Source organism: Labeo rohita, unplaced genomic scaffold, assembly GCF_022985175.1.
Source record: "Labeo rohita strain BAU-BD-2019 unplaced genomic scaffold, IGBB_LRoh.1.0 scaffold_1169, whole genome shotgun sequence".
In the NCBI taxonomy this organism is placed as follows: domain Eukaryota; kingdom Metazoa; phylum Chordata; class Actinopteri; order Cypriniformes; family Cyprinidae; genus Labeo; species Labeo rohita.
Genome location: NW_026127306.1, coordinates 1 through 16,351, shown reverse-complemented (window position 1 = coordinate 16,351; position 16,351 = coordinate 1). Strand labels below are relative to the sequence as shown.

The window sequence follows — 16,351 nt, the reverse complement described above, 5'->3', positions numbered from 1 at the left end:
CAACTCATTCTCTACTATAGGTCAGGAAGAATTGTATAAACTTATTAAATCATCTAAACCAGCAACTTGTATGCTAGACCCTATTCCATCTAGGCTACTAAAAAACTTCCGCTGCGTTCTCAAAACTCTGGCAATTTGATAATACCGAGAATATCGAAATCAACCGCGGGCGGGAGATCATTTTCTTATCTAGCGCCCAAACTCTGGAACAATCTACCCTGCAATGTTCGGGACGCAGACACACTCTGTCAGTTTAAATCTAGATTAAAGACCCATCTCTTTAACCTTGCTTACACATAACAAATCAACATATTCTTATAATTCAAATCCGTTAAAGGATTGTTAGGCTGCACTAATTAGGTCAACCGGAACCGGGAACATTTCCCATAACACCCGATGTACTCAGTGGATCGTCAGAAGAATGGCATCTACGCTAATATTAGTCTGTTTCTCTCTTATTCCGAGGTCACATTAACCACCAGATCCAGTCCGTATCCAGATCAGATGGTCACTGCAGTCCCCCGGATCCAGTCCGTACCCAGCCCAGATGGTGGATCAGCACCTAGAGACGACCTCTACAGCCCTGAATGTCAGCGGAGTCCACATCAACTAGATGAGCCCCAGAGACGGATCCACGGTGAAGACCACATCACCTAGACGGCTGTCGGCACAGGACCACGGGAACTTTGGCCAGAGGAGAACTGGCCCCCCGACTGAGCCTGGTTTCTCCCAAGGTTTTTTTCTCCATTTGTCACCGATGGAGTTTTGGTTCCTTGCCGCTGTCGCCTCTGGCTTGCTTAGTTGGGGACACTTTCTCTTAACACAATATTGCATTTTATTTTATTGTTTTTGATTAACTACCTTTACCTAAAAAGTGAGTGTTTACTGTTGCCTTTGGCATTGTTGATGTACTGTTTCCTATTTAATACTGTACAGCCGCCTTGTCACAATTCTGTATTGTTAAAGGCGGTATATAAATAAAGGTTAAAAAAAAAAAAAAAAAAAAAAAAAGAGCCCCTAATCTAAAGACACTCATTAAGACCAGAAAACATTTTCCAGCTTATGCAGAAATCAGATTTCACAATAACTCAGAGATTTTCTCACCTCAGCTGTGAGATGTAGGGCAGACACTGAAGGAAACTCATCACTTCACTCTCTTCCTCTGAACATCCACTCAGATATACTGGTTTCTTCTGTGTTTGTAGTTTCAGCACTTCCAGGAGGACGGAGCTCTTTCTCTGTGAGAGATCTATGATCCATTCATCAGGTGACTGGAAAACTGACTGTAATGCTGGAAGGAAACTCCTGCCTGTTTGAGTCTCATAGTTCTTCACATGTGAGCAAAGATCCAGCAGGAAATCACTCTCATAAAATATGTAAGTCCATCTATAATCAGAAGAGCTGGTGCAGACTGATGATAACAGTTTCAGCATCTGTTCTCCTGTCTGTGTCTCAATCTCTGCTGCTTTAATGAAGAGTTGCAGAAGAAATTTGCTTAGATCACTTTTACTTAGATCAGACAATCTGTAACAAAATGGAAATGAGAAATGTGAATAAATAGAGAAATCACAGAACTTATTACAGCTATGATGTGATTAAATAATGCAAAATAACAATAAACAGTGTTTTGTTTCTGGTTTTCAGCTCACATTAAACACTTTTTAAATCAAACAGTATATGTGAATAATGAATTTACAATTTTGATAACTGTACAATCCTTAAATAATGGCATCAGATACAACACAGACTTACACTGAACACAAGTCTTGTTCTTGAAGGGACAGTAAAAGATGAAGTTTCATGAGAAGCAGCAGAGCAGAAGTGCCACATTTGACTGAGGTAATTAAATAATAATTAAGTTTAATCTAAAATGGGATAAACTGACACCATAAGTATTCAATATAAACCTATTTAATATATCCACATACCTAGTTTAAATTGTATTCAGTTTTAACTAGTCACATATTTTTTCATAAATGTATCCTTACAGAATCAGAATTAGCTTTATTCTGCTTTTTTGCTATACGTGCATGTGTCAAATAGTGTGGCAGATTAAAAATAAATCAATCAATAAATAAAACATAATTTCAAAGACAAATCACATCAATGACACATACAAAAATTGTGATTAAATAATATAATATAATATAATATAATATAATATAATATAATATAATATAATATAATAGTATATAATATAATATAATATAATAGAACATAATATAATATAATATAATATAATATAATATAATATAATATAATATAATATAATATAATATAATAATATGCACACTGATGCATTTTAGTCTTCCTCAGAGTGTGTCATCAGTGTTTTAGTCATTTTTAATGCTTCTATTGTATTGATCATAATGGGAATAAAGGCTTGTTAACTTTTTTTTGGACCAGAAGAAGTGCCTTGGATTTCTTTCTTGTAATTGTTGCTTCAAACCAAACCAAAGAGCACCTTCTGGGATTATTCAGGTCCTTCAGCAAGTAGAACTTCAAGACATCTCCTACCATTTGTACATCTTTATACTTGAGTCCAAGTTCAAAATAAAACTATAAACTGCTTCACTGGAAATGTACAACTACCAGTTTTGCAAGAGAATGAGAGAAATGCGAAAGTTATCAGAGTGAATGCAAATTTTCTCAGAGGAACACAACACTTTTTTTGTGCAGTAACTGCATTCCTGAATAACAGCCGTATCTCTGTTACATGCTCTTTAAACACACCTGAAAAATGTGGTGCTCGTCAGGACAAACTGGATTTTGGCTCAATTAAATAATAGAGAATGTAAGTATAATTAATCATATTGATCTACTGACACACACCATCATGACTAGTGTTAACAGTGAACTGTTATTGTCAGCTACATCATTTAGCACATGTACTTTGGCAGCATCTGATGGTTGAATCTACAAAGACGCCCCATAAATACACCCATCATTTGTGCTTGTTCATCTACAGATATGATGAGTATTCACACCCACAGCAGCTGTATCTCACCCTGCACAAAAACTGCTCTTAGATTTAGTCATTGACACACAAATGAGATCAGATGTAGTGAATGATCAGAATGAATCACTCTATAACAAACACTGAAACAAAACAGAGCCCCTAATCTAAAGACACTCATTAAGACCAGAAAACATGTTCCAGCTTATGCAGAAATCAGATTTCACAATAACTGTAAGTCAACAGAGATTTTCTCACCTCAGCTGTGAGATGTAGGGCAGACACTGAAGGAAACTCTTCACTTCACTCTCTTCCTCTGAACATCCTCTCAGATCTACTGGTTTCTTCTGTGTTTGTAGTTTCAGCACTTCCAGGAGGACGGAGCTCTTTCTCTGTGAGAGATCTATGATCCATTCATCAGGTGACTGGAAAACTGACTGTAATGCTGGAAGGAAACTCCTGCCTGTTTGAGTCTCATAGTTCTTCACATGTGAGCAAAGATCCAGCAGAAAATCACTCTGATCATCAGCATCATAATCACCAAACTCTTCATCAAAAGGGAAGGTTTTGTAGCTGCACACAGATGACAGATGAGTCGAGAATCTTGTTCCTGCATCTTTGTCAGTTTCTACTGCAGCAACACAGAGATTCAGCAGGAATCTTACTGTAGACATCCTTGTTTCTTCATCATCAGTATCCCAGAACCTGATCATATAAAATCAAGATCCAAACACTTTGTTAAATTCAGTCAGTGTTCATTAATACACTACTTCACATCATACACAAATAAATAATTAAACATCAAGACCCCAGGGATCTAATTTGATAATGTTTTAGCTGAAATGTAGAGCAATGGGATGTTATTTGTGCAAAGTCTGTGAGTATGAAGGAGAAAGATGGGGAACTTCTTGGTCCAGTCTTAAGGCCCGTTCACACCAAGGAAAGTAATAATCATTCTCATTCTATAAGAACAGCCAAGTCCATAACATAACTATAACAGCAGCAACACAGGAAAAATATCATTATAATTACTTTTAGAATATTTTTAGTCATTATTCAGTCTGTATTTCACACAGTTTGATGAGAAACAGTTTAATCTGCTCTGAAACAATCAGAATACAAGAGAGCTCATGTCTTGAAGCAAAGTACACACTGAAATTAATAATTTTCTCCACCATCTCTGATGAAATGGGTCGTGTTTTCTCTGCATGTGTGCTGTTTTAATCTGACTGCTTAAATACATTCACTTACTGGATCATTGACTATAAACTGTACAGGAGTTTATCAGTTTAAAATGATTTGATCACAGAAGAGCAGAAACATGATGATGTCTCTTGTTGAAAATCCTGCTTCTTTTTGCTTTTATTTCCATGATAATACATTGAATGGAATTATTAATCATTCATTCATTTATTTTCACACCTCTGTGCTCATCTCCTGACATGCTCTGTCTTTGGGAAGTTCATCCCACACTTTAAGATCTCCCAAATTAAATGATAGAGAATGTGAATATAATCTCACATTGATCTACTGACACACACCATCATGACTAGTGTTAACAGTGAACTGTTATTGTCAGCTACATCATTTAGCACATGTACTTCGGCAGCATCTGATGATTGAATCTACAAAGACGCCCCATTTTAGATTAGATTGTTCATCTACAGATATGATGAGTATTCACATCCACAGTCAGCTGTATCTCACCCTGCACAAAAACTGCTCTTAGATTTAGCCATTGACACACAAATGAGATCAGATGTAGTGAATGATCAGAATGAATCACTCTATAGCAAACACTGAAACAAAACAGAGCCCCTAATCTAAAGACACTCATTAAGACCAGAAAACATGATCCAGCTTATGCAGAAATCAGATTTCACAATAACTGTGTAATGGCGATCTACTTCTTTCAGTTCTCCACCATTTCTGTACGGGGATCAGCACAAAGGATTTGACGCGTAAAACCACAAACTTGTTGTTTACTTTTCGTTTGTCAGGATACAACAAAACTCAAAAATCAAACTTAAGAACTATTTACACTTCTTCAAGTTTCAAATTAAATATGTTTTCAAAGAACAGTCAAAAGACTGTCTGACACCAAACCCCTTCCTCCTCCTTCTTGTTCAACGGGCGCTTACATATACGCATTACGTGTAAAACTGAAATCAACCTATGAAAAGTATGATATTACAGATATTACAGAATACACAAACTGTATATCAAATAACAATAACAATGACTCTAATACAAATAATATAATATTATAGAAAAATACTACAAATTACTTTATGTTCTTTATGGCTCTCAGAGATTTTCTCACCTCAGCTGTGAGATGTAGGGCAGACACTGAAGGAAACTCTTCACTTCACTCTCTTCCTCTGAACATCCTGCTCAGATCTACTGGTTTCTTCTGTGTTTGTAGTTTCAGCACTTCCAGGAGGACGGAGCTCTTTCTCTGTGAGAGATCTATGATCCATTCATCAGGTGACTGGAAAACTGACTGTAATGCTGGAAGGAAACTCCTGCCTGTTTGAGTCTCATAGTTCTTCACATGTGAGCAAAGATCCAGCAGGAAATCACTCTCATAAAATATGTAAGTCCATCTATAATCAGAAGAGCTGGTGCAGACTGATAATAACAGTTTCAGCATCTGTTCTCCTGTCTGTGTCTCAATCTCTGCTGCTTTAATGAAGAGTTGCAGAAGAAATTTGCTTAGATCACTTTTACTTAGATCAGACAATCTGTAACAAAATGGAAATGAGAAATGTGAATAAACAGAGAAATCACAGAACTTATCACAGCTATGATGTGATTAAATAATGCAAAATAACAATAAACAGTGTTTTGTTTCTGGTTTTTAGCTCACATTAAACACTTTTTAAATTAGACTTGAAATGTCAATAATGAATTTACAATTTTGATAACTGTATAAATCTTAAATAATGGCATCAGATACAACACAGACTTAAACTGAACACAAGTCTTGTTCTTGAACGGACAGTAAAAGATGAAGTTTTATGAGACCCAGCACAGCAGAAGTGCCACACTTGAACGAGGTAATTAAATAATAATTAATTTTAATCTAAAATGGGATAAACTGACACAATCAGTATTCAATATAACACTATTTAATATATCCACACAAAAAGTTTAAATGTTACTCAGTTTTAAATGGTCACATTTATAATTTATAATATAAATGTGCATTCGTCAAATTGCGTTGCGAATTAAAAAAATAAATAAATAAATAAATAAATAAATAAATAATAATAATAATAATAATAATAATTTTTAATGCTTCTATTGTAATGGTCATAATGGGAATAAAGGCTTTTTAACTTTTTTTTGGACCAGAAGAAGTGCCTTGGATTTCTTTCTTGTAATAGTTGCTTCAAACTAGGGATGCACCGATACTCTGATTGGTGTCGGGCCGATACTGAGCTCCTGTACACTCGTACTCGTACTCTTTAAAATGCCCCGATACCACACAGCATGTGACAAGTGCGTATTCAGGCAAAGAAACACCGACAACAGAACAACAGACAGCAGAATGAACTCATTAGAGATTAAGAATATGATTTATATGTATGCAAGTAATATAATGTTAAACATTCAGTATTAACGCCTGGTGCGCACGAGCTGATAGGCAAAGCACGCAGAGTGGATTGAGCACACGGCGGCGAAGATGTGCGGGCTTATCGAGTTGAGAGAGAGCGCGCACTTTTGTTGCGTGATCTTTATTGATGTTCACACCCATCATTTCGATTAAAAAAAAATCGCAAATAAAAAACGACATTTATAGGGGCATTCACTATAAAAGATCATTTATTTTAAACCTTAAGCTTACACCACTGTATGGCGGAGTGAAACTAGCAGCCTATGTGTAATCAACAAGGCTGTACTGTACTCGGGCGCGTTACGCATGTTTTGCTTGCTTCATGAGTGTTTCTGCATTATTTGAGTCTCTTTAGATTATAGCCCACATAGCATCATGTTTCAGATAAAAAAAAACAAACAAACAAACCAAAAACACACTACGTATATTTCTGAAAATATCAGAGTTAGAAGATTCATAGTCTCGCGTAGCCAGACTTTCAGACTGACGGCTGAAGGTCTGGAATTCATAGCAGGTTTCTTTGGCCAAGGCCCGCCCATAAGGCCGTTTGACCGACATGTCAAACAACCAATCACAGTTCGTTTCGTTTAGCGTCACGTTTCGGGGCGTGGAAATGTCCCCACAACAACAGACCGGCGTGCAACAAGTCAGTCAGCATAGAAAATCAAAGAAGGAGAAGAAAACAAGCAGTAAGTCATTGATCTGTTCGTGCACGTATAACAACAATGGCGTCTGCATTATATCTCTTTTTGTCTCCACTAAGTGCCTCAAACAAAACTCCTGGACATCTCTTAAAGAGTCTATGCCGTGAACCTCGCATACTTTTGAGAATCCTACGTTTAGCTGAGCTAAATGCTCATTGTCACTCATGTAAACACGACAGTTTTTCTTCTGCAATCACACGTCTGCGCTTTGTTTCCCGGCGGACCGAAAATAAACGCGACACTCGCGTCCCCCGGAAATCCGATAAAATTCAACCAATCAGATGACGACTTCGACATTCCTGAAGTGTTTCCAGTTAAGTGTACCATATGCATCAGACGTTTAGCCAACGTTCCGTGGGCGTGACGTCTGAGGCTGAGACTAGGAGATTCATAACGAGTGGTTCCCTGCATTGTTACAACAAAATGCGTGATTGCAGTACTGAGCTGCTGCAATGGAGCAGTTTAATGCTATTAAATTAAAGATGATGTACCATAGAGCAAAAAAAAAATAAAATAAAATAAAAAATAAGAGAGAGAGAGAGAGAGAGAGAGAGAGAGAGAGAGAGAGAGAGAGAGAGAGAATTTGAATTTTACAAATACAATTATACAAACATAAAACAATCAGCAATTCTCAAAAAAACATCACATTAAAACAACAACGTATTGAGGATTAAATTATCCTCTATAACAGAGCAGAGCACATCCTTATAACACCATATACTGGAAATTTTTTCTAGATCACTCACCAATATATAATAATTAAAATCAATTTTTATACGCGCTTTTAACATTTTAACAAAAATACACACAACATCGACATCCAAGGAACCTTCTATCTTGTTTCGTCTACTCATGTATATGGCCATCTGAGCTCTTCCCAAAATAAAATTGAACAATTGGCATTGTTCCCTCTTTTTCTGGGAGTATCTGTACCCCAAAATAAACAACTGCTTAGAAAAAACTACACCAAAGGAAATAAAAAGACACTCTAACATTGAAAACAAAGGTATGAGACGACAACAATCCATAAAGCAATGAAACACAGTCTCACGAAAAGTACAAAAAGGACAATCATGAATAACATCAGAGTTCATAATTGAAACAAAAGAATTAACAGCCACAGCTGAATGAAGGACCCTCCACTGTAAATCTGCCACTTTCTTTAACAATGGGAGTTTGTAAAGTGCCCTCCACTCAGGTCCAACATCGTCAGTTAAAGCTAAGCGGGCTCTCCATGGAGTGTCAGCTCTCTTATTCAGCTTTTCCTTATTCAAAATCTTCACGAGCATTCTATACACTACTTTTCTGTCAGCGTCATGTGCACATACATTTGAATCAACAATTTTTAACATAAAGGCCACTGCAGTCCTTAAAATCTGGAAAAATGTTCACCAAAGGAAAACGATCATCAACACAGGGTTCACAAACACCATCACGGAAAGAGTGCAATAATGACTGTTCAGAAACCGTTAAAACTCCTTTCCACTTTTTGAGCAAAGAATCAGTTACCCGAACAGAGGTCACACTTAGGTGGGAGGCAAACAAATGAGCATTATCTATCTCTATCTCGGCCTGCGTACTGAATTACATGTCCCGGAGTCACTATGTTAGCCCTGCAGAGTTTTCCCTGTAGACTGGGGCCTATCTGACAGGCCGCACTCAGACGGGGCCCGTGCACAACCGGCTCCTGAAAAAGCCAGTACAGTGAGCTGTGAGGCTCTGGCCTCTCCTTTATGAACAGACTCCACACTTTAAATAGTCCATGATAAAAGCTTGGTAGTCCCAAAGTGTTGAGCTGTGTTGGCTCCATTAAAAACAAGGCTCTGTCCAGTCCAAATCCACCCAGGTTTTTCAGAATAGCACATGCCAGTGGTCTCCATACCAAATCTGTGGGACCATACAGAAACCTCTGCAGAAACTGAAAACGAAAAGTTGCCCCTCTGCTGTTCAGATGAATTAAACCTTGTCCTCCTTCATCTTTTGGCAAAAATAATACACTTTGCGGCGTCCAATGCAAACGATCCCAAAAAAAGTCAACAAGAAGTGTTTGGATCTTTGGCAACAAGTCCGGAGCAGGATCGACACACTACAAACGATACCATAAAGTAGATGAGATCAGATTATTAATAATCAAAACCCGACCTCTATAAGACATCTTAGGTAAAATCCACTTCCATCTGGAAATACAACCCTTCACCCTCTCAAGAACATTTTCCCAGTTTTTAAGGACAAAAGGCTTCTCACCCAAAAACACACCTAAATACTTTATACCCCCATTCGTTTTCCAAATTAAACCTGCCGGCAACATAAGCGTCTTTTCAAGCACTCCTCCTAAACTGAGAGCCTCACTTTTACTCCAGTTTACTCTGGCTGAGGAAATCATGCCATATTGATCTATAATATCTATTAGCATATCAATATCTTTCTGGTTATCAACTATGATGACCAAATCGTCTGCATATGCAGATAACTTTAACGGTATGTTAGAACCTGGTAAAATTTCACCTCGTAAAACAGATCTGAGTTTCTGTACTAGAGGTTCAAAAGCCAGAGAATAAAGCATTCCAGACAGGGGACAACCCTGTCTAATTCCTCGCTGGACCTGAAAGGGAGCACTCAAAACACCACTGATCTTTAAAAAACTCTGAACATTACAATACAGCGTTTTTATTTTGTTGGGAAAACCAGAAGTAAAACCAAAAGCAACCATTGTTTCCCATAAATATTTATGCTCAACTCGGTCAAACGCTTTCTCTTGATCAATTAGGACCAATCCAATTTTGAGATCAAAAAGCTTAGCAACTTCAAAAAGATCACGAATAAGCACAATATTATCAGAAATCAACCTGCCAGGAACACACAATAAGTCTGATCAGGGCCAATAATTTGATCCATTACTTTAGTAAGTCTACTTGCCAGTACTTTGGAAAGTAGTTTATAATCAGTACAAAGTAAAGACACTGGCCTCCAGTTTTTTATAAGTTGCAAGTCACCTTTTTTTGGCAGCAGTGTAAGTACAGCCCTTCTACAACTTAAAGGCAAACATTTGTTTAATAAACTATTGTTCAGAACAGACAAAAGGTCCTCTCCAATCACAGACCAAAAAAAATTATAAAAATCGACCTGTAATCCATCTAAACCTGGGGCTTTTTTGCTCTGCATACTTTGCAAAGCTGCATAAAGTTCATCCATGGAGATATCTGCTTCCAACATTGCATGATCCTCTTCTTTGACCTGGAGAAGTCCAGTATAAAAACTGAGCTATCGCTTGCTCATCTTGATGCTCAGATTTAAATAAATTACTATAAAAACTAACAGCATATTTACGAATGGCTGTATGATCAGACAACAAATGCCCCAAATCAGATTTTAAACTCTGAATAAGTCTATTTTGACCATTCTTCTTCTCCAGTCCAATAAAAAAGTGTGAAGGAACATCCATTTCCATTATATTCTTAAAACAGGATCTAATTAATGCACCTCGTGCTGATACTCCTAGCAGGTTATCTAAAATGGATTTCTTAATCTCAAGAGCCTCAAGAACATGTTGATCTTGATCAGGGCCGGCCCTGGCCAATTTGCTGCCCTAGGCAAGATTTTACCTGGTGCCCCTTGCTTTACAGCCTGTTCCACCAATAATACATTTTCTTTTTTTAAAAAAAAAAAAAAAAACTGATGATAGTAAAATGGTAACACTTACAATAAGGTACCATTTGTTAACATTAGTGAATGTATTAACTTTAACTAACAATAAACAATACATCTGTAACAGTATTTATTATTTTTGTTAATGTTAGTTATTGAAAATTAACCTTATTTTACTATTAAATATAGGTGCTGCCTAAGTCACATTATAAATTAAACACAAACAGCTAGAATAATTACATCTGGTATTTCAGCACAAAACTGTATTCATTTAAACACTTCTCCAGCATACAGTAACGTTACCGTTTAATCTTCCAAATAAATTTTAAAAGTGTTCGACTTCCAGTAGATGGCAGCAATGTTTTACTAAACTAGCCCTTGCTAACAGTATCACCTCGAATTTAACTGAAAACCATACATCTTTAAAGTGAATTTTACATAAAATGTTGCTATTTTAATAAGCCCAGTTATATACAAACATTAGTAAATTAGCCAATTCCATTAGCCAAATACCATAAATCCCCAAATACTACACACTACTACTAGCGTAAAAATATTATTAAAATGTGTTATTATGCGACACGAAAAATGACACGATTATGTTACAAAGTCTCGGATCTCTGGTACTCCATTGTTATTACCATATTTTAAACTTTTAGACTAGGCCAACATGAATTGTTCACAAACTTTTAGCTCATGTAGTTTATTTATATGATCATCATTCATTACATCATATTACCTCTGTCTTTGTCCCGGTTTTCCTCTTCTTCTCTTCTTTTTTTTTTCTTCCCTATGCACCAGAGGGCTTCGGTCTTTTTGACATACTGATAATTTATTAGTGAAGTGAACATCTATCACAATCAGGTGACTTATGTATGTGGAAGTGCGGCTGTGCGGGGGAAGACGTTGCGTTGAATGCGTTGAACCGAATAGTTATGTTTTTGTCGGATAATCGCTTTTTTGTAATATTTTAAATTGATAGCATTGTAGTAGTATTGGTAAAAAAACAAACAAAAAAACACTTCACTCATTTTGGCGCCCCTAGGGATCGGCGGCGCCCTTAGCATTTGCCTATTTCGCCTATGCCACGGGCCAGCCCTGATCTTGATTCATCTCTACTTGAGCATGAAGTTTCTGTACTTCAGATTCCAGTTCCTTCACTAAATTCATTAACACTTTGGTTACATTACAGTTATACTGCTGGCACAGCTGTTTTATTGTAACTTTTCCCAAGTCCCACCACTGCTGCAAGAACGTAAATCATTTTTTTTTTTTCACTCTGATGGTTTTTCCAGAAAGATACAAATATTTCCTTAAAATTTTTATCTTCTAATAACATTGTGTTAAAATGCCAGTAGGCACTACTGGGCTTCACACATTTAATAAAAACACAAACTACAACAAGTGAGTGATCCGAAAAACCAACAGGATTTATAAAGCAGTTTTTAACAACATTAGAATGGTGTTTAAAACAATAAAAACGACCAAGTCTGGCCATAGACAATAAATAGTTTTTACATTGTGTCCAAGTGTACTGCTATTTACGCTGCCCCAAATATCATACAATTTATGAGTTTCTAACAGTTGATTTAATCGACTGCGAGAGGCCGAGTGCGGCTCCACATGATTCCTGTCTAATCTATTTACTGTGCAATTCCAATCCCCACCTATAAATAAAAATTCATCATTACTAGAGTCTTTAATAACATTAAATGCACTTAAAATGTCTAGGAAAGGCAATCATTCTGCACCAACAACTGGAGCATATACAGTGATAAAAACAAAAGATACATTTTCATACACTGCTCTGATTTTTAACAATCAACCCTTAATAAACTCTACACACTCAACAGACTGGGGAATAAAACTTTTAGAAAAGACAATCCCCACTCCACAACTATTACTTGTATTATGACTCAAGAAAACATTACCCTCCCATTCTCTCTTCCAGTCAACTTCATTTTCAACAGTGCTGTGTGTCTCCTGTACAAAAATAACATCCAATTTTTTAAGGGAGCACAGTCTGAAAAACAAAGCTCTTTTTCTTTCATCTCTAGCTCCGTTTAAATTCAGACTGCCTAATTTTAACTCACTCATAAAACAAAACAAAAGAAAAAAAAACAAAACCAAACAAAAACAAATAAGAAAAATTACACATAATCGCCATCCTCTAATTGTCACCCTGCCCTCCCCATGTCCTTCTGAGCACCAGAGGAGACTTCTCTCTCCGTTTCAGACTCCTGTGGGCTGTTCTCAGCTAAGCTAAAAAGCTGACCATTACTTGTCCTCTTCTCTTTATCTGAAACATTTTGATTGTTTTCCTGAAGAACACTTAATTTCTTCTGTTTTAGTCCCTGATTTTCAGTAGGCTCCAACTGTTTCTGTTCCTGAGGATCATTCTGTTCACTTGATTTTTCCTTTTGAGATTTAGAACATTTATTTGTTTTTTGTTCATGATTTTCTAATAAATCCTGTTCTACTCCTTGAGCTTCATTTAATTTTTGTCCCTGAAAAACATTTTGTTCATGTTGTTTTTTCCTTTGAGTTGTATTTGCTTTGCTCAAAACATGTCTCTGAGTGTCACTGGATTTATCTTTTTCTTGAGATTTGTTTGATTCACCTTGTCCTACATTCCTATTTATATTTTCAGCATTTAATTCTGGACAAGAACGAATGAGATGACCCTCGATTCCACATCCAAAACACCAAATTTAACTCTTCATCATCTTTTAGGATCATAAAGACTTGTCTTCTAAATGAAACCACATGCATTAATTGCGGAGATTTGCATCCGAGAGAAATTGTTCTAATCGGCCACATTAGCTGCCCATGTCTCCAAAGTAAGTTCTCTCGCTAACATTTCATTTCCGATAAACAGAGGAACTTGTGACAAAACAATCCTTTTCACGGGACTAACAAGCAGCACTGCTTGAACAAACGTGTCTTTAACTACTACACCTTGTTCAACAATCGTTGCAACTTTATCCACACTGTCAACAAAAATCACAACTCCATTGTTCATTCTAGACACAGTTTGCACGCGTGCCGGCGTGTGAGTGCCTCCAGCCCCACACCTGCAGCTCCGCGAGCCGACATGACTCCCGGTGCAGAGACTGGTGCCCGCCGCCGGACAAACACTAGCTCGCTTAAAACACACCACTAAGATACCAACAAATGCCCAAAAACAAAAAAACAACATATAAAAAAAAAGTTAGAAAAAAGGATAGAAAAGGAGCACATGTGCACAGAGAGAGAGAGAGAGAGAACAGTGAAAATAACAAAACACATTTTAATGTCCATAATTAAGTGTAAAAACTAAGGGATATATAGTGAAACCAAACATTATTCAGACACCAGATATACCAGATATACCACCTAATTTTGTATTTTTTTTTTTTTAAACTAGTGGGTGCAGGACACAGTTTATGATAATGTGAGAAAAGGTATCTGAATAAATTTTGGTTTGACTGTATCTATTTGAAAAATGTACTGGTAAATGTAAAAATATCGGTACTCGGAGTTGGCGAGTACCAAAAAAAAAAAAAAAAGTATCGTTATCGGGCGAGTACTGGAAAAAGTTGTATCGGTGCATCCCTACTTCAAACCCAACCAAAGAGCACCTTCTGGGATTATTCAGGTCCTTTAGCAAGTAGCACTTCAAGATATGTCCTACGATCTGTATTTTATATATATATATATATATATATATATATATATATATATATATATATATATATATATATATATATATATATATATATATATATATATATACACATATATATATATATATATATATATATATACACATATATATATACACATATATATACATATATATATACATATATATATATATATATATATATATACATATACATATATATATATGAGTCAGTTTCTATGTTTTTTATTTTATTTTTATGTTTTATTTATTTATTTATTTATTTTGGTTATTTGTTCATTTTATTATTTATTTTTCTCCTTGTAAACACTGTTCTACAGTATACGACTGACCTTATATTTTGTGTATCTGGATTTACATGTAAATATTTTTGTAATGCTCAATCATTCTTCTTTATTAAAATAAATAAATAAATAAATAATAATTAAAAAAAAAATTGTGCACAGATTGCACACAGGATGAGCTGTAGAGCAGAGATGGCGATCGTGTCTATTCCTTTCAGAAATAAATTGTTTTGCCTTGGAAGACTTGAGATATTAATACCTTTGAAATAAATTGTGCCTGCATGTCGAAAATGATGCTAAAGGGGTACCCTGTGTGTCAAAAACTGATGCCAAGGGTCCTGACCAAGCATCAGTATGTGACGAGTTGGGAGTGAGAATGTGTTGAGATCAGATGTAGTGAATGATCAGAATGAATCACTCTATAGCAAACACTGAAACAAAACAGAGCCCCTAATCTAAAGACCCTCATTAAGACCAGAAAACATGATCCAGCTTATGCAGAAATCAGATTTCATAATAACTGTAAATTGACAGAGATTTTCTCACCTCAGCTGTGAGATGTAGGGCAGACACTGAAGGAAACTCTTCACTTCACTCTCTTCCTCTGAACATCCGCTCAGATCTACTGGTTTCTTCTGTGTTTGTAGTTTCAGCACTTCCAGGAGGACGGAGCTCTTTCTCTGTGAGAGATCTATGATCCATTCATCAGGTGACTGGAAAACTGACTGTAATGCTGGAAGGAAACTCCTGCCTGTTTGAGTCTCATAGTTCTTCACATGTGAGCAAAGATCCAGCAGGAAATCTCTCTGAACATCATCATAATCATCAAACTCTTCAACAAAAGGGAAGGTTTTGTAGCTGCACACAGATGACAGCAGAGTCGAGAATCTTGTTCCTGCATCTTTGTCATTTTCTACTGCAGCAACACAGAGATTCAGCAGGAATCTTACAACAGACATCATTTTTTCTTCATCATCAATTTCCCAGAACCTGATAATATAAAATCAAAAACCAAACACTTCATTAAATTCAGTCAGTTTTCATTAATACACTACTTCACATCATACACAAATAAACAATTCAACAAGACCCAGGGATCTAATTTGATAATGTTTTAGCTGAAATGCAGAGCACTGAGATGTCATTTGTGCAAAGTCTGTGAATATGAAGGAGAAAGATGGGGAATTTCTCGGTCCAGTCTTAAGTCTTAAGACCTGTTCACACCAAGGAAAGTGTTAATCATTCTCATTCTATAAGAACAGCCAACTCCATAACATAACTATAACAACAGCAACACACAGGAAAAATATCATTAAAATTACTTTCAGAATATTTTTAGTCACTGTTCAGTCTGTATTTCACACAGTGTGATGAGAAACAGTTTAATCTGCTCTGAAACAATCACAGAATACAAGAGAGCTCATGTCTTGAAGCAAAGTACACACTGAAATTAATAAT

General features: G+C 36.2%; 1 protein-coding gene across 1 annotated transcript; it reads right to left on the bottom strand.

Annotated features, from left to right (window-relative positions):
• Positions 1 to 1,286: 1,286 nt before the first annotated feature.
• On the bottom strand, positions 1,287 to 15,861 carry LOC127157696 (uncharacterized). The gene is made up of 3 exons (XM_051100957.1): positions 15,440 to 15,861; positions 5,280 to 5,700; positions 1,287 to 1,524 (listed from the first exon to the last, which is right to left on the bottom strand). Exons 1-2 carry the CDS (start codon positions 15,853 to 15,855, stop codon positions 5,325 to 5,327), a joined length of 792 nt encoding a protein of 263 aa, XP_050956914.1. The 5' UTR covers positions 15,856 to 15,861; the 3' UTR covers positions 1,287 to 1,524; positions 5,280 to 5,324.
• Between the last annotated feature and the right edge of the window lie 490 nt (positions 15,862 to 16,351).